The 22,947-nt window shown below is 45.0% G+C and overlaps 1 protein-coding gene across 2 annotated transcripts in view; it reads right to left on the bottom strand.

Moving 5' to 3' along the window:
• Positions 1–1,097: 1,097 nt before the first annotated feature.
• Positions 1,098–22,947, bottom strand: part of CNOT1 (CCR4-NOT transcription complex, subunit 1) — a 48,849-nt gene continuing 26,999 nt past the window's right edge. For both annotated transcript variants that reach the window (XM_009877984.1, XM_009877986.1), the window contains exons 23-48: positions 22,514–22,654; positions 21,518–21,697; positions 20,330–20,446; positions 19,823–19,933; positions 19,182–19,259; positions 18,663–18,840; positions 18,211–18,341; positions 17,433–17,729; positions 15,086–15,226; positions 14,867–14,971; positions 14,161–14,280; positions 13,401–13,592; positions 11,832–11,974; positions 11,137–11,245; positions 10,312–10,481; positions 9,139–9,370; positions 7,186–7,434; positions 6,285–6,448; positions 5,869–5,986; positions 5,312–5,413; positions 4,716–4,889; positions 3,753–3,902; positions 2,504–2,684; positions 2,019–2,151; positions 1,457–1,591; positions 1,098–1,321 (exon numbers count right to left, since the gene is read on the bottom strand). In XM_009877984.1, coding sequence (XP_009876286.1) covers positions 1,243–1,321; positions 1,457–1,591; positions 2,019–2,151; positions 2,504–2,684; positions 3,753–3,902; positions 4,716–4,889; positions 5,312–5,413; positions 5,869–5,986; positions 6,285–6,448; positions 7,186–7,434; positions 9,139–9,370; positions 10,312–10,481; positions 11,137–11,245; positions 11,832–11,974; positions 13,401–13,592; positions 14,161–14,280; positions 14,867–14,971; positions 15,086–15,226; positions 17,433–17,729; positions 18,211–18,341; positions 18,663–18,840; positions 19,182–19,259; positions 19,823–19,933; positions 20,330–20,446; positions 21,518–21,697; positions 22,514–22,654 — 3,930 coding nt within the window. In that variant the 3' untranslated portion in view covers positions 1,098–1,242. The remainder of the gene's footprint in view (positions 1,322–1,456; positions 1,592–2,018; positions 2,152–2,503; positions 2,685–3,752; positions 3,903–4,715; positions 4,890–5,311; positions 5,414–5,868; positions 5,987–6,284; positions 6,449–7,185; positions 7,435–9,138; positions 9,371–10,311; positions 10,482–11,136; positions 11,246–11,831; positions 11,975–13,400; positions 13,593–14,160; positions 14,281–14,866; positions 14,972–15,085; positions 15,227–17,432; positions 17,730–18,210; positions 18,342–18,662; positions 18,841–19,181; positions 19,260–19,822; positions 19,934–20,329; positions 20,447–21,517; positions 21,698–22,513; positions 22,655–22,947) is intronic.

Raw genomic sequence — 22,947 nt, 5'->3', positions numbered from 1 at the left:
AAGAGTTTGGAAAAGATCCCCCTGGCCAGGCAAGGGTGGAGCTGGAGAGAATAAGCACAGGGGCAGGTGCTGCATGTCATGACTTTAATGTGTAACTACAGTATGCATACATACAAGAAGTGGGAGAACTAAAGCCCAAGAACTAGAAAGGCTACAAAATACAACACATGGACCAATACTTTACAAAACATTCAAAATCCTTACAAAATGGGCTGTATTGGTCCTTTGAGGTTGGGGGTTTTTTTTGTTTTGGTTTTTCCCCCCCCCCCTTTTTTTTTTTTTTTTTTTTTTTATAAATTTTTTTTTTTTACAAACTTATACTGTGTGCTCACGGAGCGGTCGGGGGGAGGCGGTGGGAAAAAGGTTTAGATTGAACCCCCCTCCCACCTTCCAAAATTTACAAGTGTCAAAGAAAAAAAAAGAGAAAAAAAAAACAGGAAAAAAAAAAAAAGCTATAGGCCTGGTCTCTGGTTTCTTTACTAAAAAGAGCTGACCCTCTCCCAAGGGCCTGAGGTGTATATTTTTCCAACAGAAAGGAGGCATTCTCTGGCTGCCACTCCACTTGCTTTCTGTCAGCATTTCAGAGGGGGGGAAAAGCAACACCAAACCCTAAACACCCCTCCCTCACCCCTCCCATACTCCGTAGTATTCCCATATTCCAAACACAGCCACCTTTTCTTTTTTTTTTTTTTCTCTTTTTTCTTTTTTTTTTTTTGTAAAAACAACTTAGTGATTTAAAGGTCCCCCATCCACATAAAGAAAAATAAGTTACATAATATTATAACTGGCTTTTCAATATTCTTTGGGAGTCTGGGAATGTCAGGACAAGGAGGTCTGCCCCAGACAAGTGCTTGGCATCAGCAGCTGCCCCTTTATTACAAGCTGGACAGGCACCAGTTACCCACCTGCCTTTTACACAATTTTGCACAAACCCAAAAGTCCAGACAAAACGTTTTCTGTTCCTTGTATTTACACTAGTTCAAAATGATATTCACAGCATCTTCTGAATTTTGGCCAAAAGTCAAGGAAAAAAAAAAAAACAAAACAACAAAACAACAAAACTTTTTTTGTTTCGAACTTTGGAACTTGCCCACATAAGACTTTCAACCCAGGGTCTGTCGCATTTAAACCCGATCGAAGGGGGCTGGGAAGGTCAGGAGGAGCCTTACAGTCTTTCTTCTGTCAGATCGATGGGACGGGGACCTCCAGGCTGGCGCGGCGGCAACGCGAGATGGGGCTCACCTAACTGGCACCAGTCCCTTCCATGACTTGCTGGGCCTGCTTCTGCCCCATGCAGCACTGTGCAACCGACTGGAACAACCTGAGCACGGGGAGCAAAGCGGGGTTAGGTGCCTTCGCGGCAGCGAACAGGGCTTTTGGGATGAACAGGTTGGTTTAGTGATTTTTTTTTGTTTGTTTGTTTTGTTTTGTTTTGGTGTGGTTATGTTCAACTCACTTTTCAATTTCTGGAGCGCAGTGAACGAACTCGTGGTTCCAGAACTTAAAGGCTGGATTTTTGATCAGCTCGATGAAAGTAATAAGGAGCCCCCAGGGGTGAGGTCTATTTACAATCAGTCGTTCCAAGAGAACCCTGAAATAAAAAAAAAAGGAAGAACCTGTTAAGAGCCCCAAGAACCAAAAGACACGAGGAAAGAATCACAGAGTTGTCAGGGTTGGAAGGGACCTCAAAGATCATCTCATTCCAACTCCCCCACCATGGGCAGGGACATCCCCCACGAGCTCAGGCTGCCCAGAGCCCCATCCAGCCTGGCCTGAAAAACTCCCAGGGATGGGGCTGCCACCCCCTCTCTGGGCAACCTGTGCCAGGGTCTCCCCACCCTCCTGGAGAAGAACTTCTTCCTCACGTCCCATCTGAACCGACCCATCTCCGGCTTCAATCCATTCCCTCTAGTCCTGTCACTGCCCGACATCCTCACAAGCCCCTCCCCAGCTTTCTTGTAGCCCCCTTGAGATCCTGGAAGGTAAAAAGCTGGTGAGAGAGAACCCTTCCCTCTCACCTCGTGATCTGCTCCTGGATGGCCTCGGTGTTGGCCTCTGCGAACAGGTAGAGCATGGTGCAGCTGAAGTAGTGGGTGTGACTGTTGGGGTATCGCAGCTGGTTGGCAATTGCGTTCAAGAAAAGGTACCGGCCTGCAGGAGGAGGAAATGGTGAGTGCAGAGGGTTTCCTTTACGGATAAAGGAATAAAGAAGCAACTAATACTGTGAAAGATTAAGGTTTGTGAAGGTACAAAAACCAAAAGCAAGTGAAGATACACCCAAGCTGTGAGAATTCAACCCCCTTCCATTAAACTGATTTCTCATTCTCTTGAACAATCCCTCAAACTTTTGGTTTTAATATTGCTCCTGCATTCAGAGTTGAATATTCTAGCAGGGCATTACTTACTTCATTAGCGGCTACCTGAAAGGATCTCCTGCATTTCCTGTAGCTCAAACTGACAACCTGCTGTTACATCCCAAGACTTACAAGCGTTTCCAGCTCACCTTCAGTGTCCAGGTCTACCGCCAAATTCTGGAAGATGTCCATGTGAGCCGAGTGGGTGATGGTGCTCATGGAGGGCGTGCTACCTTTGTTGTGGATGTGCGCAATAGCTTGGGTACCTACGTAGAGCACCAGTGCGTTGATCAGCTGGATGTTGTAGCGGTTGCCGGGTTCATTCGATACCTAATAGCAAAGATAGGAAAAGCATCAACATGTTGTATTCCTCCGGCCACAGAAAGGACAGAATGTACAACAGCAGCATCCAAGCAGCTTCTTGATTATACGGCAGGCTGCACGCTCAAACATCTGCAAATTCAATCAGCATTTGCCCTTTTGCAATATTACAGGGTTTTTTTTTTATATATGTATTTATATATTATATATAAAATGCATCACCAAAGTGTTGACAGACCCAACAGAGAAATTTTGTACTCCCTACCTAAAATAAATAAAATATAAAATGAGGTAAAGGCAATTTGGTTTCACCTACGGGTGCCAGAGGCTGGCGGAAATGCACAGTCCTCTGCAGATGCTGAGCAATCTTCTGAGAAAGTCCAGTTTCACTCCTGAAGCCTGTTGCAAGAAGCCACGTGATGTTTGGAATGCAGTTGGCTTTAGCTAATTTGCCTTTTATTATTATTTTTTTTTTACCCTTAAAACATTAGCAAGCAGATCCACAGATTTCTATGGCAATGAATGCACCCAGAGTCAGAATTTTAGTCAGATTCTAAAAAAAAAAAAAAACACAACCAAGGTCAATAAAACCCCTCAAATCTCAGCCAATGACAGGGTAAATAGTGCTGGAGCACAATGGAAGCCACAAGACTCTTATTGCCCAGTGGCTGAGGACAAAAAAAACCCCCACAAGCTGGATGCAATGAGCTCTGAGTGCGTTCTTCACTAGAGGTTTGCAAGGGGGTTGAAGCTAACCTTCCATTTCTACTATAAGCATGTGGCAGCTTCTGTAGATAAAACCAACTGCTTTTTAAATTAGATCATTTTGGGGTCATTCAAGTCAACATTCTTCTTTCTCTAACTTCCACCTGGCTTGAAACAGCTTAACACACGCTCAAGCATCCTGCTAGGGAGTGGTAGAAGAATTATTCAGAGAAGCACATGTTTTCACAGGCTTTTTTACTGCCTGTAAATTTTGCACAGCAAAATTCCTGAAGGAAAGGAGGGCGACTCAGCCAGCGAGATCATTTGTCCCCCACTCTTTCAATTCAGCATCCTCAGAAACCAGACACTCACTTGAAGGTTGCTGCGCAAATCCGACAAAAAAGTGACTGGAGAACGGGTTTTGAGATAGGAATCCAAGTCTTTCTTGAACTGAGGTGGCATCACTCCAGTGAAATTCGTCAGTATTCGTGGAGCAATATTAATCTCACTTAACATATCCACCTGTTGAGAGAAAACCCAGTCAGTTAAACGACGGCAAAGGGACAAAAGCAGATTTGCAAGTGATATCCCATCCATCAGCTACTGCACTGATCACTTCTTCCTACCAGCAATGAAAAGGAAATATTAGACTTTTGCAGATTTCAGAAGCAGCTTGGTCTCCGATGCGCGCACTTATTCTGTGACTGTCTCGAAGAACTGAGCGGATAAAAGAATTCAAGGGTGAAGGCCGTAAGGGAATTCATTCACCGCCTTTGCAGGCTCCCTATCCACCTTCAAAAGACAGTCTGGCACTTAAAAACTGTGCAAACATCCCCACCAGTCAAGAACAGCTGCCTTCAGTCTCAAGAAGTGCTAACCAAGCGAGTATTGCAGCTTCAGTCTGCTTCACAGCAAGAAACAACAGGACCACGCTGCAGCAGTGTGAGCAAGTTTGCTTCTGATTATTTCCTGGTCCTTAGGAAGCTGGCACGCACCCAAAGATTTAATTGGGTAACATTAACACTTCTCAAAGTCCCTCCTCATTACGCAAGAGGCTTCAGAACGGTGGTTTCTCTCATTGCTTTCAAGATAAGGTGATGTCAGTGGTTCTCATCAATAAGTATTTACAACTACAGAGCGCTCTTCAGCAATTAATTAACTGAACTCCAATCACCAGGCAGCCTTCCTTTGCAAATTACTTCTGAATGGTTGCATTAATCCGAGTATCAGTTAAACTGTGCCTCAAATTCCACGGTCTCCAGCAAAAAGCTGGATAAAAGAGTATTTGGAGCAATAAAGTTTCCCTGTTATCAACCTCCCAGAGGTCAGCCCTACCTTTAGATTGGGGGTGAAAGGGTCTGGAAGCCTCATGTTCCGTGGGAAGGCACTCAGGATCAGATTCCTTAGCTGAATACAGTTGGGTGGGATCACATCACAGAACCCATAGTGGTAGTCACAAAGAAATTCTGGGAAATCATGCAACAAGACCAGCAACACACGCAGAGTGCCCTGCCAAATAAAATAGAACATATTTTATGTTAGGGCTGCCCAGGGAGGGTGTGGAGCCTCCTTCTCTGGAGACGTTCAAACCCCGCCTGGACGCGTTCCTGTGTGACCTGCTGTAGGTGACCCTGCTCTGGCAGCGGGGCTGGACTAGGTGATCTTTTGAGGTCCCTTCCAACCCCTGACATTCTGTGATTCTGTGATAAAAGAGGTGGGTAACTACTCCAATTGCCCGAGAGCTTGCAGAGCCATCCTTCTACATCACATGGTTAATGTTAGGAGGAAGACATTGACCTGGGAATGTCTCCGTTCCACAGCAGATTTGCATTTACCTCTAAAAAGAACAGTAAATTCTAGTTTGCTGCCAGAACACTTGTACTTTTAGACAGCTTTGGTTGAAGTAGCATCTACTAGCCTTTGTTTTTTACCTTGTAAAGAATTTGCATAGGTTTGGTGAGTTCCACATTTCTAAGGAAAGGAGCCAAGTACTTGAAAAGATCAATCAGTAACTGGGCATACATAGGCCAACCCTGTCAAGAAAAAAAAACACACACAACACGGCAGGTGGAAAATGTGCAAACAAGAGCAGTTACCTTAATTTCAAAACTGTGATTAGATTGGTCCGTGTGTAAGCATGAATTGAGGTTACGTCCTGCTGCAGTGCAGGACAACTCATTTTGAAGGCTGCAGCCGCACGTGACACGCTCTGGGTGTTTCCAGAACACTCAATGTGCCGCGCTGAGCCCACAGGATTTGGTCTAAACTAGAGCTCTGGACAAAAGCACCTTAGGAAATTCAAAATTCAGGCTCGTTTCTTGACACAAAAACTCTCCTCCATGCAGTTAGGTTACTGTGAATACGGAAGCCGACAAAACCAGAAGAGCCATGCTGCTAGTGCACTTCGAGAAGACGTGAAAGAGCACCGCGACCAGACAAGCAACCGCGTGAGCTTTTTAAAATCAGAAGAGATAAACTGCAGCCACACCTTCTGCTGTGGTGTATGTGCCAGCATTCTTGCAATAAATATCCGATGGGAGATCAGTTCCAGCCAGGCATAAACAAAACCTGGAGCTTTTGTAGGCCTCAGGATGTGAAATGTGTTACTGAAAGAAAAGTTAGAGCAGGTTAGAAGTGCACAGCAATAAGATTGCTTTTCCTAACATCGAGGGGGGAAAAAAAAAACCAAAACACATACACAGCCCTAAAAAGCAAGGCATTTCAGCATCTTGGGTTTTACCATTCATCCTCCTTAAAACAAGCAAGGGGGCAGTCTCTAAGAGAACCAGTTATTCCAAATGTGATTAAGCCACCACAAAGGAACAGTCAGATACAGCCTTGAGATAAAATAATCCTGATCCTACGAGGAAAGGATGAGCATTGCAGCCAATCTCAAACACATACCAGAAAGCTGTGAGCGTCTGGAAGTTGATGGTCTCCAGCACGTGCTCAGGAGCGTTTAATTCCAACAGCAACATGATGAAAATGCGATGGTAAGGAAGCTGCTGAAACTCACTCTGCCGAACGTCGTGGTCTTGCAGAAGAACTCCCACCACGATACCGAGAACCTAAAGAGGTCAAGACATTTCAGTGACATTTCAACAAGAATTACTTTGCAAGTCAGCCTGTAAATAGTTAACCCATCGGTTAAAAAAGCAATCAGCAGGTTCTAACAAGAGGCAAGTATTCTCGTTACTGGAAGCGCTACGCAAGTTAGTAACACCATCTCTATCAGCAAGTCCCAACCCGCTGTACTTGGCTCTCCCTGTCCCATGGGTCACAGTCAAAATGACCAACTGGGCAGACCTGTGGCTGCTCCATCCCTGGAAGCTTTTCAGGCCAGGCTGGATGGAGCCTTGAGCGACCTGATCTAGTGGGAGACATCCCTGCCCATAGCAGGGGGGCTGGAACGAGATCATCTTTGAGGTCCCTTCCCACCCTGACAATTCTGTGATTCCATGCTGACTTACGACCACGTAGCCATAAACTGAGCAGGGTAAGAGTTCAGGCAAACCCCTCCCAAAACCGAGGCGGACACAGAGGAATCGCCAACCTTAAATCACACTTTTCTACTGCCTCAAAACAATGGCAGCTGACGTCATTTCAAGGCACAAAGGTTGAATTTGGGGTTTGTTTGATACAAAATCTTTGTGAACAAGCAAGCTGCTTGGCAGCCTCACTCAAGAGTTTAACAGCAACCAACCCATTAAAACCCTAATCTGATACCCTGCAGTAGCCTGCACCGGGGTCTTTCAGCAAATATTACGTATTTTAAATGCAACGAGTACAAAAATGGGTTCCCAACCTTATTCAGGAGGTTGATCTTTGTAACTGTGTTGGTGGCCTCCCCGGAGTGCTTCACCAGCAGCGCAATAAGTCGCACGAAGGCATCCAAGTTGTGGTAGCACTTGGCTCGGATCATGGTGGGGTTGGCAGCAGGGTTATGCTGCTGCTCGGCCTGAGCACGATAGCTGATTTCCACACACATCTCGGTGCAAAGCCGGAAAAAGCGGGTGATCAGGTCGTCCGTTTTGAGGATTCCTTGCTGGTGCATCTAGCCGGCAAAGGGAAAAAACAAAACAAAACCAAACCACCCTCAGAACCGTAACCACAGAAAGTTCATTTTTACAGCTTCAAACACCAGACACTTTACAAAGCACCCACCTTGCCTGGCACAAGTAATTTTTTACCACACTCCTCCGCTACTTTTCTCCGCTAATGTCTCCACCCGCCCCAGATGAATATTTTCAAGGCAACTTGAAAACACAATTTCAGCAAAGATACTTTACTCCTGAATAAAAGAGTCGTTTTGATCTCCATCCTGAGGAGCCACCAGCACTCGACACTGCCCAGAGGACAGCAAGAGGTGGCAGCAGCTCAGGCTTCAGGAGCCCAGCCAGCGTTAAGTGAGAAACCATCCCTAACTTTGCAGCAACGTCCTGCGGAAGCAGATTGCGTTTGGAGAAGGAATATTCCTTACAGGAACGTTACGCAGAGAGAAAGGCTGGGTGAGCTTTTTCATTTGTTTTGCATTGGGGAGGGGGTTGGTTTTACTGACACACATAAAAAAATAAATAAAATTAATGCATCTGCCTCCAAAGTTCTGTGTTGCTTCTTGTCCTAAAGACTAGCCGAAAGGGAGCAACACTTAAGCAGCCAAAATTATGGTTCTGTAAGTTCAGCAATAAAACTTTAATGCAATTATTACAAAATAAACCTTCAAAACCCATAGCTAAAGCCTGCAAGGAAAAAAATTAGATCTAAACACTGCACTTTAATATATTTCAATTGCTCTATACTTTAAGGCACAAGAAGAGTGAGGTCATATGAAGAGTTTGGTGGTTTTTTAAACAGGGTTTAACACAAGACCTATGAAAAATATTGAGAAAAAAGTGTTGTGCAATAGGAGTCAGACCAACAGAAAAGGTGGCGACAAGCCAATACCCAAGGACACTAAAGTCCCATGGAAAAATCACTCTACCCATCAAGATCTCAACACATACTTCATAGCTCGAACTCCTCTGCATTAGGAGCTGCAAGATCTGTAGTATTTTGGTGGTATTAACACGGAAATTTAAAGAGACCACAGGTCAGACTAAATCAGAGGCTTCCTTGCAGCTGCAGGCAAGAAGCTGCCATGCACACAGTTTGAGGAAGGTGACTGCAGATGGAGAGGGAATTTCTTATCCATAAGTTGGGCTACTGAGGGCATCTCCCATCTCAGTCACACCTGGAAGGTTGAAATGTGCTGCCTGTCACACCCCGTTACAAGGTGCCCCAGAGCAAAATGTTGGAGGGTGGGTCAATTTAAGCAACAGTTTTGCTAAGCAAGTTTCAAGTTTTGTCTTGCTCTGATGATTCCAACTTAGAAAAAGGATTCTCTTTGTTTGCATGGTCTGAAATGATTCACCTGCATCTTTATTAGCAACTTCTTTCTGTCAGAGCTTTTACTGTTACCCATAAAGGACAACATTAGTCAAAGCTTTGTCACGCAGAGAGCGGCGACAACAGCTCTCTCAGCTCAAGTCTCCTCCCATCAGATTTATCCCCAGGAACCGACAGCTTGGAGCTACGGTATCTGAAGAACACGATTTGGTGAAGGGTAGGGGGTTCCTACAGGACATTCCTGCCAACACCAGACAAAATGTTGAGAAGCCAACTGCCCCTCCACCCCAAAGTTACAACACTGCTTTAAAATGGAGGGCGTCACACCCTACTTATGTTGAATAAAAAGCACCTTTCTTTCCAAAAGCTCTACCTGTCCAACAAACGCAGAGAACGCTTTAGTACTGTCGCGGCCCGCTGCAGCCGAGTGGTAGAGGTTCACCCACTCCCTCAGCAGGTATTCTGCCTTCTCCCTCAGCCCCGGCGGGTCGTCGTACTCGGAGGCTTGGGAAATTCCCGAATGCATCATGAAATTGGGACCTCCGTGAGCACGGTCGATCATGGCTTCGTAGTTCGAGCGGACCACTTCCATCAGCTGCGGTAATCTAACGGAGCAGAGCAACAGCTGGGTTAGAATTTGGGAACAGAGCCGGGAACTGGAAGCTCTCATACAGCTGAAAGAAAGCAAATTATTTCTTATATTAAATCTCCATATCTTCCAGTCCTCGCTAGAACGGCAAAAAGAAGTTAAGCAAGCAGATATATTTATGAGACAAGAATTAATACTGAAGGTTTGCAAGCCTGGAAGTTCCACTCCAGTTCACAGAGCAGCATGCTGCAACCAAACACCTCAATTATGAGAAACAGCTTCACTTTTGCCTTAAAATGCTCCAAGGTGGACTTTTGGGATCTCTCACTCGCAGTTCTTTGGTAGTTGCAGCCACTGCCACCACCAGCCAGCTGCTAGGTGCTCTCACAGCAACCCAAGAGTTTTCCGAGCTCCAATCCATGTCCCTTCTCAAACCCAGCAGCAGCTGCTTCCACCTCAGTAACAGGAGGCCTGCAAGTCCCATAGGTATTTCCAGATGTGGCAACATCTGCTGCCCAGTTATCTGCTGGTAGATACACAAGCCACGTGAAATGGGTAGATGATTGCTTCGTAGACTCTAAACAACCTTGTCTCAAGAAACAAGATTGTCCAATATGACGAATATCCAGGTATTTAAGATTTAAACAGGTAAGAATATTGCCTAAATTTGACATAAAGCAGGAACTCAAGCAAGTTTCCCACAGTGCCATGGTAATTTGGGGCACAGTGCATAGAGATTTTTCTGCTAAAGCCTTCAGTCTGACGTGACGCTGCAGCTGTCTCTATTCTAACATAAAATCAGCACAATTACAGCACAGTGACAGCTTAAACTAACATAGGATTGCAGCCCAGAAGAGTTTTCAGCTGTATGACCGAACACGAGACACCACCTGTGTAACATGGAAATCATAAATGAGCACAAGACCAGTAATACATTGCCCAGCATTTCCTTCTCACCCTTCTGGGGCGTTTCCTCTGGAATGAGCGTTGATCCTCATGAGAGTCTCAATGGTGTGAAACAGATCCGCCTCCGTGACGTGGGCGACGCTTCTCTCATCCACCAACAGGATCTTGACCAACTGCATGGCAAACGCCACGGCCATGTAGTTCAAGCCGTTCTCCATTGACTGTCACAGAATCACAGAATCACAGAATTATTGAGGCTGCAAAAGACCTCCAAGACCATCAAGTCCAGGCTACGACCCAACATCGACTAGACCGCAGCACTCAGTGCCACATCCAGCCTCTCCTTAAAGCCCTCCAGGGACGGTGACTCCACCACTTCCCTGCGGGGTCCGTTCCAATGTCTGATCGAAGCTGGCAAATACAAATGGATGAAATACATGCAGAGGGCTTTTTTCAGCCTGCAAACAAGAGTTTAAGCCGTTGAGGGGAACTTCTGTGGGCTGCGGAACAAGTGGGTGCAGTTTTCAAAAACCTCTGCCTTTTCTTTGTAGTCTGATGCCTAATAACAGGTGAGTTTATGAGCATTTCCACCCGTGAGGCATAAATATCTGTTTTCCTCCAGCATGGACAAACGGAATTGCTTCCAAAACTGCTGACCCTCCCTGTCAAAAGTCATTGCCAGCAGGTCAGCAACACCAAACTCCGGTGTGGAGTTTGTAGAAGGAGCAACCTGCCACACACATCCTTGCCCAGACAAGCAGGATTGCATAAACCTCATTTCTTTAGAAACACAATAAAAGGCAATGAAAAGTTCAACCAGAAATCTTAACAGCAGACCGACCGTAACTCTTCTCCAAAAGAGCCGACTCCCTTTACCTGAGCCAAGTGAAGGTCGTACTGCTGCATGTTAACGAGGTGATTGCGGATTAGCAGCTCCACAGCTTCCACGTTGTACTTATACTCATCTCTGCATTCAATCAGGCACCTGAAGAATTGAGATTTCTTTTAAGGAGGGTACTTAAACAGCAAAGCTTAAGCAAAGCAACTCAAACCGAGTACTTGAGAAACCGCGCCAGTCGCTGCAATTCATCACTGAGCAACAGAAGAAGCCTCTTCTAGAGCATTCTCTAAGGACACTTTTGAGTTGAGAAGAGTCATCGGCCTCAAGCATTTGTTGCCCTCGCAACTGGTCACAGCAGCCCTTCAAGAGCTTCAGTTTATTCAGCGTAAGAAGCCTCTTTTCTGAGGACAAAGTGGCATATCTGCCTGGCCGAAGCAGTAGTGCTCCTGCTGCAGGCACACGTCGTGTCAATTCGATAGCATGCAGAGGCATTCTCTATAAAAACAAGGAAAAAACCAAACCCCAGCACATCTCTGATATTTAATTCCATTAAAGATTCCTACCACATTCTAGGATGAAGCAGTTTTATCTAGTTACTTTTTGATATTTTTTTTTTGTCTGTCCAAATCCCAGCAAGGCAAACTACGAACAGGCAAGTGATTTGGAGTAACAGTAACTCCCCAAAAGGTGATGAAAGCTACGTCGACGTTCCTGTTGACTCACAACTGACCTAGTAATTTGTTTATTACACCATGGAGATCCGTACGCCCGGCCGTCCTGCAGAGCCTTCAGCACGAGCAGATGACACTCGCGATAGCGGAGCAGGAGGTCAGCATCTGCCCCGCTGGTGGCATCCAGCAAGCCCTCCACAGCCTAGAATAGATGCAACCTGTTAGCAGAGGGAAAAACAAGTCCTCTTCCAAATCTTCTGCAAATTCCACCAGCCAGAGTTATCAGCAGAAGACTCGCAGACATGAAAAACACCGCGGTCATTGTGCCGATCCCTCGATGAGACTAGGTGAGATTTAACCAGCTACTAAGGCACCTACATGTTCACTGAACACAGCTGTCTTACCACAAACAAGCTGGGGTGTGGAACAGACCGCAGGCTTTAGATACGCAACAAATAGTATGAAAGACCACAGCTTCTGCAAGCCGATGCCTCTCCTCAGGAGTTCTGCACATGGCTCCTAAACCCCAACATTACTGCTCTTGGATCTCCAGGCAGACAGCTCAGCACCCTGCCCGCTACACCCACATGGATTTTTCTTCACATCTGCCCTCCCACGCAGGCACCGATGCCAGCTCAGCTCACAGAGCTCACTGCAACCCTCCCCACCTGGTCTAAGCCCTCCTCTTTCTGGCTGAGACGGAGTTAATTGTGTTCAGAGCAGCCCATCTGGCGCCGCGCTTTGGGTTTGCGCTCGAGGAGAGCCGACAACATGCCAGCGTTTTGCCAAACAGCGCTAGCACAGCATCAAGGCCTTCTCCTTCCCACTCTGCCTCCCCCACCAGCGGGTAGGGTTGGGGATAGGCTGGGAAGTAACGCAGTCAGGAGAGCTGACCCCACTGAATTAAGGGATATACCATATGAGATCCTGCTCAGCCACTAAAGCTCTGGGAAAGGAGGACGAAGGGGGCATTCACGGTGATGTTTGCTTTCCCGAAGCTTTCTGAGGAGCGGCTTGACACCTGCCTGCTGATGGAAAATCGTGATTTTTATTTTTTTGGTTTGTTTCCACACATAGATTTTGCTTTCCCTATTGGACTGTCCTAATTTGAATAAACAAGTCATGTTGCCTTCCCTCTGTTTTCTCCCCATCCTGCAAGAGAGCAGAATGAGCAGCTGGATGGATGCTTGGCTGTTGGCCAGGGTCGGCCCATCACACATCTATCAGTTGCTGCAAAATACCATCTCCAAGTCTGCCACTATAAATCCAGTACCATGCTCAACGCTACCCACCCACAAGGGCAGTTCAAACATGGCTGTAGCCTCCAAACCATCCTGAAATTGAAGATTACTTTGGAGTGCAACAGCTCTCCACTTGCCACATCTGAACAGAACCTTCTGTGTCCCAAGATTCTGCTACAGCAGCCTGGCCACCACTTGTACAACACACCAAATGAACACCACGGCCCAATTCCAAATTTATTTACCAAATTTCCCAAGTTGTTTAGTATTGTTCACCACGCAAGTTCCACAGGGGGCGTGAAGAGCCACCAGCAAGGCAATCCCATAAGGCAGCTGAGTAATAAGCTCCAGGTGAGCTGCTACAGGAGAAGAGCTGTGAACACTGACCTTCTGCAGGAGTCCAAGCGCAGCAATAGCGTCTCGGGAGTTACGAGCCACCACCACAGCCTCCAAGAGGCTGCGCAACGCTTGAGCTTGAGGATTCATGGCCAGGGTGTGTGGAATGGACTGCAGGTGCTGCTCCAGCTCTGTCATGCATTTGTCATAGATCTGGGCTACATCATCTGTAGCCCAAGCTTGCTGCTTAAGAGAAAGTGGGAATGAGTGGTTTTCGCAAGGGTTGCGTTTGTGAAACTCAAAATACTGACCGGCTCTTCTGCTTCAGAAATTACAGCATTCAGAATTTAGACCTCTACTGTATCGTGATTAGTGATGCTTGCATTTTAAATACACAAATATGAGCGAGTTAAGCTGTGGAAATGATTAGCAAACAATTCTAGCAGCCCTAAGATCAGGTACACATAAAAACCCCCATCCATTATCTCAAAATCCACGCCTGCAATCTGTGATCTTCTTGCAAAAGTAACCTCAATTTGAATAAAACGTTTCAATGCTGCTAAAACTACATGTGGTAATCTTAACTCGCAGATTTTGTCCCCCATTTGGGTTACAAAATCTCTAAGACCGGATTTAAGTTTTCTGTTGCCATTACTTTGATATCAAAAACTAATGCATCTTTCAAACACTATTCCCAAGCAAAACAAAGATCTGCTTCTTCTGAGTCTTCTAGCAAAGGACTCAAGTTGTGCAGCATTCACCACAAAGGGCTGCAGTACCCTCAGGCTGATTAATTCCCGAAATCTCTTACCTTCATAGGCTGAGCCAAGAATCCCGTAGGCTGAGTTAAGTCATTGGTAGGCAAGAAGCCAGGAACATTGCGTGCAAACTCTTCATAAACAGCCAGCTGTTTCGGGTCCACACCTCCAACCTTTGCAAGGAAAAGAACAGGCACTGACCTCATCGTTAAGCACTCGGGCAGCACGAAAATGAGAGAGGTTTGTCTAACAGGCGGCTGCTCAGTTCCATTCTTAAGCAGAGCGGTCTAGCCATCAAGAAGTGGGATTCAGCTGCTCTGCACGGAGCTCCTCTCTCTCCTCCCACACCTCCTACCGGGAGGATTTGGCTTTACAACTGCAACTCACATTGCCAGAAATGGGAATAACTGAATACTGGCTTCATGTATGTCTGAGGCACAAGAGAAATGCTCCGAGAGCACGTGGTATGTCCTTTAAAGGGAAGGAAATGTAAAGGAGACATGACAACGGAACAGACTAGCAAAAGCTTCTCAGCGAACAAGAGACAGGGCTTTTCATGTTCTCAGGGAACTGAGGGAAATTATATAAACACTCATTTCAGAACAACACATTCAGGTGTTTTCACTGGTCAAGTTAATAGCAGTTGCGCTGTTAGACAAGACTAACAGAAGTTTTCGCTCTGCTGAAGCTGTGCCATCCTCTTTTCATTCCCAGGAGGGGCAGAAGAGCAGCAGAACACAGCGCGGTTGATATCCTCACCTTTAACCTGATCTGCTCCGGCATCCGCTCAGCCTGGTAAGTTAACACAACGGGATCGCAGTACCGACGCCCCTCTTGTCTGGCATGTTTTCGGAGCTCAAATTCCTGGGGAAAAAAACCAAACCAAACAACCCTAAACATCACATTGGATTTTAAATACTGAGTCTGGTGCATATGAGCATACAGAATACTTGTAAAAGATAGCAGTCCCATACTTACAGTTGCGAGCCTCTTGTCCATCTCAGGGCCTGCTTTTTCCACAGCTGTCTTCTGGATAAAGCAGCAGGCCAGCTCACAGTTATCCTGCGCTAACTGGGCAGCCGCCTGCTCCATCATGTCCCTCTGTTGTGGGGAGGCTGCCTATTGAAAACCACAATCGTCAGTGAAGGCTTCACATTTTCCCCTACTACTAGCCTTAAAATCCGCACGACCGCCTAAACGGAACACCAGCAATCAAAAGGGAATGCTCTCAGGATTGCGCTCTTTCTGCACGGAATATACAATAATAAATTTAATTTTGCATAGCTTTGAATAAAACATGTAGGCAAGATGAGAGAAAAGGCTTTCAACGAGGAACGAAACAGCAGGAGGTTCTCCCATTTTCTCCACCAACTTATCTCCAGGGCATAGAAATAAAGCCCTACTTCAGACTGACGGCCGTACAACGGATGCTAATGCAGGCAAAGCCAGCCTCGTGTTGCAGCCTCAAAGTTTTTCCACTTCCAGGGTTGCAATCCAAAGATAAAGGTGCATCACTAACAACGCAAACCAGTAGTCCTAAGCCTTTTCCAGGAGGCTCCCTTTCCGGCACAGATTTTTTTTCTTTTCTTCTCAGGGGTCTGCTTGAAGAGAACCCTGAGGAGAAAAATTTGTTTTCCAGGGTGCAAAGCAGCGACTCCCACTGGAAATGGCATACACATATAAACACGACAGTCTAAACTCGTTAAATTTCCTTGCCCATTCAGATCTACCCCTACTTCACTAATTTGTGAAAACTGTGCCCCTTCTTTCAAACTGCCGCTTCCTTCAACTAGGAGAAATTCTTGCTCATTAACTCACTTCACATCTGGCTTATCGTATGTGATTTTTTTGATGTCTTGCACAGCACTTCTTGTACAGCAGTTATTTTGATGTCTTGTACAGCAACACAACGTTTTGTATAATCACTCCTTAAGAAAACCTCCTTGATTACAACTGCGCCTGTTATCAATTTCAGGGATCAAACCACTCTTGACCGTTATACTGCTGCATTTCCACACCATTTACGACTTTTACAAATACCACGATACACCAGCACTAAGTCTTCGAGCATCACATTGCTACTTTCTTGTACCACTCAAGAGACGACCAACATTTCTCCAACAGCCTCCTCATCTCAACTGTTGTTACATACGAGAAAGCCCTAGAGAAATTTCTGTGCCCCTCTCACCCAGAGGACAGCAGCGCTTTCTCCTGCGCTTACGAGCTCGATGCCCAAATTTCTGAATCACAATTAGCACAGCTGCTGCAGCAGTCACCAGCTCAGCTCACACAGTCCCACAACCATCTACTCCCACCCTTGCATTTAAGATGGAGAATTAAATTAATTTGTAACGCTTTTCATCTCAGCAGTTAAGTTTCTTAAAGTTCAATATTTGGAACGTCAACGACGTTCCACAGGCCTAGGAGTTACGCCGTGGACTACCCAGCCGCGAGCAGCAGGTGCAATTCTTGCTGACATTCTGGGCTCCCTTCAGACCATTAAACCCTGTCCTCTTCACCCAGTTACCACACGAGAGAGCAACCCCATCGCAAAAGGGCTTTCACACCGTCAATCCCAACCAGACGGGACAGTGACATGCCCTTAAGCAAGAGGTAGGCAGTCCTTTAAGTATTTTTTTGAATGCCTGCAAAGATAGCTATGTCTCGATCTCCCCAAGATCCTTACACCCTCATGTCTGCTGCCGACACTGATTGTAAGCACAGCAAGTACTCGGGGCAGCAGTTGCTCTTCTGGCCAGCAGACTGGGAACTGTTCCATTCAGTCAAAAAGGGAAGCTAGCACCACAGCTCAGACTTTCTTTACAAAGAAACCTGAAAAACAGCCTGAAAAACCCAATGCACTCACAAGCTGTGCACAACAGTCTTAACTACTTATCTGCTGAGAGCATGCGATGCTGAAACAACAACCAGAGAGTCCCCAAATCAATTCAGTCCTCCCCCCATTTTAGCTTTTCTACCTCTAAACTCACAATAATTAAAAAAAAAGGCACTCTGAGGCTTCTGTGATACAATCAAACTGGAGAGAACACAGAGGCAAAATAAAAAGGTAGTCAGGAAGTTTCTGTGCAACATAGTAAGATCTACACTACAGGCTTTAAGAGTGTCTGACACGAGTTGCAATCTCAGCATAGTTTTTTCACAGTAATTCCCCAAGTTGGGAGACTTTTGTCCACCAAATTAATCTCCAGGCTAGTCAAGCCATGTAATTAATTGTCAAGTATACAGTGTGGAGAACTAAGTTGCTAATGCTGGATGCCTACAGTCTCGTGAGCTGAAAATAAGCTTTGGGCGACGGGACTCTTACCCTTAGCGCAGTAGCAAAACTGTTTTTCAAGTTGGTCGCTATGCTCATCAGCAAAGGTTCCCTGCAGGTGATCATGGCCATGCCGGCGGTCAGGTTGCGCATCATGTGATGTGCGGCCACGCGCATGCGCGACTCCTCCGAATCCAGGGCGAAGTCCTTCCTCACGATCTGCTCGCAAGTGGTCATGGCGATCTTAATGGAGCGATCCACCACGGGATGGACGAGCTCTTGCACCGCTCGCTCGATCGCCTGCCGCACGCACTGCTTCAGCTGCGGGTGGGCTTGGAACAGCGGGATCTGGGCAGGGGGAATTAGGAAAGTTCGGTGAGAATGAAGTGATCTCGTAACCCAGCTACCCCAGACATTCACGTTTTCCAAACAACTTTTAAGGCAGCTCGCCTCCTGTGTTCCACAGGCAGCTGTTACAATGACCTGTCTGATAATTCTGAAACGGGAATATCTGACCGTTTTTCTTCCCCAGCTGCAGCTGAGCACAACACAAAGACTAAAAAGCCAAGTCGCTCTTAAGGAGCACAAAAGCTCTTTTTAAGCTGAAATCCTGACAGCAACTCTTCCAACTGATGCTTTTTGCCAGAAATAAATTGGACACTATTGTAAACACCCCAGTGAAAGATCATTTTGCCATGTGAAATTTTGCTAGCTGACCTAACTACTAACCACCCCTTACTTGTTAGCACTCGCCCTCCTCATTACTTCACCTGTGGCAGTGTCGGCAGCAAGAATTCTTTTACCAAACCAAGTCAGCTCTAAAACTCACCGTTGGATTTAAGGTAATATGTGGAGCCAACCCTCCTAAAGAATAGACGTTAATGTCGTGATAACTGTACTGGGGCTGTGGAGGAACCGTGGCTGTACAAGTGGTGCTGGTAGCTGGAGTTGTAGAAGCAGCTGTAAAATAAAAGAATGTTTGTGTTCGGGAGAGGCAAGCGCTTATAATGGAAGATTGTAATTCTCATTTAAATCAGCAAGTGCCCCAGAAACAAGAAGGTTGTGGCTTGATCATGAAGCCTCCTAAACGTACCAAGCGAACTTTTCCATTCCCTTGCATCCTCCAAACTCCAGACACCTGCTTCTATTACAAAACTACCCAAATGCTCAGCAACATTACAAACGGCGTATGCAGGTTCGCCTTTTTCCTCGCAGTGGTGTAATCTGCCTCAGTTGAACTCTTACAGCCTGGTTCTGGGTTCTAGAAAGCAACGTGCTTACTCGTTGTCGTGATGGGTGGCAGCTCTTCCGGCTGCTTCACATCCTTCTTTGGAGCCGACAGCTGCTCGTCCAGATTTTTCAGACGATCTTTATCTTTCAGGAGACTTCCAGGTTTCAGTTCATTGATGTCCAGTGCAAGATTCTTGCAGAGCACCTCAATCTCAAACTTCAGATTCAACTGCACAACAATTCCAGTTTAAGTTACGTCACAAGGAAATTACCCATAATGTTTCCCAGGCCACTCGATTCCCAAGTTTCCCATTCTAACCCCGTGTTTTTTAGAGACTTTTATACCGACTGAGGATTATTTGATACTGAGGATTAAACAAAATATCTTGCAGGCTGACCTCACAGGAGGAGAATTTCATCTAAAGTTCTACCAAATTAAGCAATAACCAATTCTACCCCACGCTAAAAGAAACAAGAAGTGAAATCTGGTCCTTCACATCCTTCTTGCCTGGTACACGTCAAGGAAACCTCACACTCAATAGGTAAAGAAAAGAAAAACCAGAAGTTTACTTTTAGATCATGTTCTTGATGTAGCTCAGCCAAGACATTCATAATGGCCATTGTCCATGGGTTTGGGGGCCTGAAGACCTACAAGAGAAAGGAAAACAGCATTACACAAGCTTCTTGAAACACTTGGCTAACATAACAACTGGAAATATTTCCAACGGGAACACGTGTGCATACAGCCACGCAAAAGTTTGTACAGCTGCAGTTAGGGTTGAATTTCATATTCTGTTTGATTGGAACTAGATTGGGAAGCCAGTTGAACATTAAACTGGAAACACAATGGCTTGGTCCTTCTAAGAGATCAGTTCCGTGTCAAGCGGAACTGACCAAGAGCTGCTCAGGGTCAAAGAGGGGCATGGGGAATTAAAAATAAAATAAAAATAGATCCTAGAATCCCTTCAATGGCATCCATTTCTCAACAGAGTTCTGTTCAGGGATACCACAGTACAGATCAGCTAACATCAACTCTTTAGCCTGAAAAAATGCCCACGCCACGTACTTTCCCTCAAAACAGAACTTCACTTCAAGCCCTTTTCTTTCTCTCCACGAAATGCAGGTTTTGCTTTGGGACAAAAAGCTAATGACTTCCCGCAAGACTTCTTTTGCCACTTGAGCAGCAACTCTGTCAGCACAAAGTCACTTACCACGCTCCTGACACTGGACTCTAAGACTTTGGCAACGAATGGCACTACGTAAAGCAACTCCTGCTGTCCCTTAACGTATGCTTCCAGCAGCAGCGATTTCACATCCAAATCCTGAAAAAAATACCATCAACAGTTGAAAAGAGGGTGGAGAAAAGAGCAAGCACACTGTAAAAATTCCACTTACATGCTATTTCCTTGTAGGACACATTGGCAAGGTTGAGCCAAGATAGTGTTTGGATTTTACAGACTGCTGAGCAGCAGTTACTTTACTAAAGATTTATAGATTTAGATTTTTACATTAATTTTGTAGTGAAAACTTAACCAATAACTTTTTTGATACTAAAAAAACCCTCTAAATTATAAGTCTTAAACGACCAGCTCTGGAATCACACTTTGTATATTGCACACAAAGAGGAGGCACTGGGATGGCGATGTCATTTCCCAAATTGCACAAGCTGCTGCATAACCAATTCCCACCAAAACAAATCCGCAATGACAGAAGCTCACCGTGTGCAAGATGGGCTTATTTTTAGCCAGAGTAATCATTCCCAGCCAGTGACCAAGGTTCTTTAACAAGGAACGGTCTGAAAAGTTGGCTGCAGCTTTGTCTGACGTCAGTAGCACCTAATGAGGAAAAAAAAACAAACACCAACCAACAAACCCACAAGTTGAGCAAAAACTGGAAGATCATCAGACCCATAAATGAAATCCAACAGCTGATTGGAGTTAAGACATCAAGTTTTAGAACATTAAGTTCCAAGCTTTGGTCACATTAGGGAGATACTCAAAAGCAGCCTTCCCTTCAAGGCAGCGCTCCAGTGAGTCCGCTGCGTAACAAATTCAAACCTCCTTTCTTTCGAGAGGATCACAACAGAGGATTATGCTTTTTCCAGACGTTACCATGGCCTCTGTCAATCCTGTTACAACTACTCAACTTTGTAAAGCATAACTTGTGAGGACAACGCTTCATCACAGACCTGAACGCTCGCAACTTGTTGGGAAAACCGTTTCAACGGTCATTTCGACACCAGCAAACATTCTGCTGTTCGTTGTGTTCCTCGGCTTCAGAGGAGCACGGGCTGAACAGAGCGAGGTCAGCCACGCTCTGAAGAGCCAGGAGATTCTTTTGCACTACAGCGTAACCCACGGCGGTCAGGAAAATCCACCAACAGGTTTAAAAATAGTGCTCGCTTAAATTTGTTGCATCCACTCATCTCTTCTAGGCTACTCCTCCTCCTCTTCACATTATCTTAGCCCTGTAGTAAATTGTCATTGTTACACCCCAATCTTCTAACTCCTTCCCCTTTATTGTTTTTTTGATCAAAACAACAGTGTGTGGTTTTCTTATCTTTATACTTTCCCCGCACCAAAAAAATTAGACCATGAGCCATTTTTCCCTAGGTTATAATCTGCAAGGCTCACACTAAATTTAGAGTCCACCCACATAAATTTATTCAAATGCAGATTTGCCCTCTCGTTCAATTAGACTTAAGTCTTCTGTACGTTTCTGGCTGAAAACAGAAGAATCCTAATATTCAGAGAGGTAATCTGCTAGCTCAGTTGGAAGGTAGCAAGTAGGTTTTGGAAGGATAGTCCATATTTGAAGATCAGCAACATAGTAAGCAAGAAGCCCAAGAACTTCATGCTTTTAAATCTTTAAATCTACCTGATTACTAGAAAGATGGCACTACTCACCTTGATATTTCTGTAGGTTTCATTCAGAACCATTTTATTAAATTCTGGGTTCTTAAGTGTGTCAAGGAAGTTTGAGTACAAGCTGTGAAAATTAGGCTCAATACTGACTCTCTTCATCACAAGATACTGTGATACCCAAGGCATGAACTCCTCTTTCACCGTTTCCTTCAATTCTTCAACCTGGCTCCGTATTAAAAAGAAAAAGAATGCCACAGAAGATATGAGAAGATGACCAAAAAACTTCTGGGGTCAGCTCTAACCAACACAGACATGGTGAGTCAATTGCTTTAACGTTAAGGTTGGGGGTTTTTTTTCCTTTTAAAAAAAACTTTTATATCTCATTATCCCAAATCTGATCAACCAATAAAGATTCCATCATTAAATCAGCAAGGCATTATGGCTTACCTCTCCCTTGCTTCTCAGCTTTTTACCAGATAAGATGCTGACATTTATTTTGCAAGTTATTTTAAACCTGTCTCTGAGACAGATAACACAGCTGGCATCAGCCCTACATATTTCTACTAGTTTAGAAAACCTTCCCCGAATTTCAGCTTGAAAGACAAGAGTCCACCAGCTGAAGCTTGTAATATGAAATGGCACCCAGCCCATTTAACTTGTATGAATGTTAGCATCAGTGTTTTGCAGCTCTTTCAAATAACAAAAAAAATCAGGAAGGACTATCCAGAAATTTTTCTGGCCAGCTACTAGAGGTGTTTTCTTGCAAACAAAGCGTTACTGGCATATAATACTTTAGTACGAAGGATCTGGCTATACAGAAACAAGGAGAAAGAACAACTATCTTTTACCCATCTCTCCTTTTCTCCATGAAAAATTTTATCTCCAAAGAGGTTCAAGAAGGAAGTGTTGGAAACTATTTCTTTACAGTGTGCTCCTTCCTCATTTTTGTTGGATTTTTTCTAGAAACATCACCCACCACTTTGGAATGGATTTCCAGGAACATATTTAAAAATTGTGTTAGTGTTTTTCCATACTTGCCTTCTGTGTCATATTTGACTGAGACAGATTATTGAAGATGAAAGCAATTTTTTCCTGGACGTTCTCCGGAGGTTCCACAATTCTCTCAGTTTGATCTGTTGCTACTAACAGCGTATCAATGTTGGTAGTATTAATGGAAGGCTGGAAGGAGAAACAAGAGAATAGACAACACCTAGAGGTGACATCAAAAGAAACTTTTCCTCTACTCTGTCAAGCAAAAAGAACTGAGCTTTACCAGATGACACCTATTTACTATCTCAGATTCATTTTCAGAAGCACTCTAGTGAAGCCAAGTGATTTTTTTATTTTTATTTTTTTACTCTACAATGAAAAATACCTCGAAGAAAGGTGCTGTACAAAAAACCTTGTCACTGTGACAGCACCCATGAGGCCAAAAGCCTGCAGGCACTGTTAGCCAGGAGAAAATCACAGCC

The sequence above is a fragment of the Apaloderma vittatum genome, unplaced genomic scaffold (assembly GCF_000703405.1).
Source record: "Apaloderma vittatum isolate BGI_N311 unplaced genomic scaffold, ASM70340v1 scaffold6471, whole genome shotgun sequence".
NCBI classification, from domain to species: domain Eukaryota; kingdom Metazoa; phylum Chordata; class Aves; order Trogoniformes; family Trogonidae; genus Apaloderma; species Apaloderma vittatum.
Note: the sequence above shows the minus strand (reverse complement) of the source record. Positions and strands in the feature narration are given on the sequence as shown.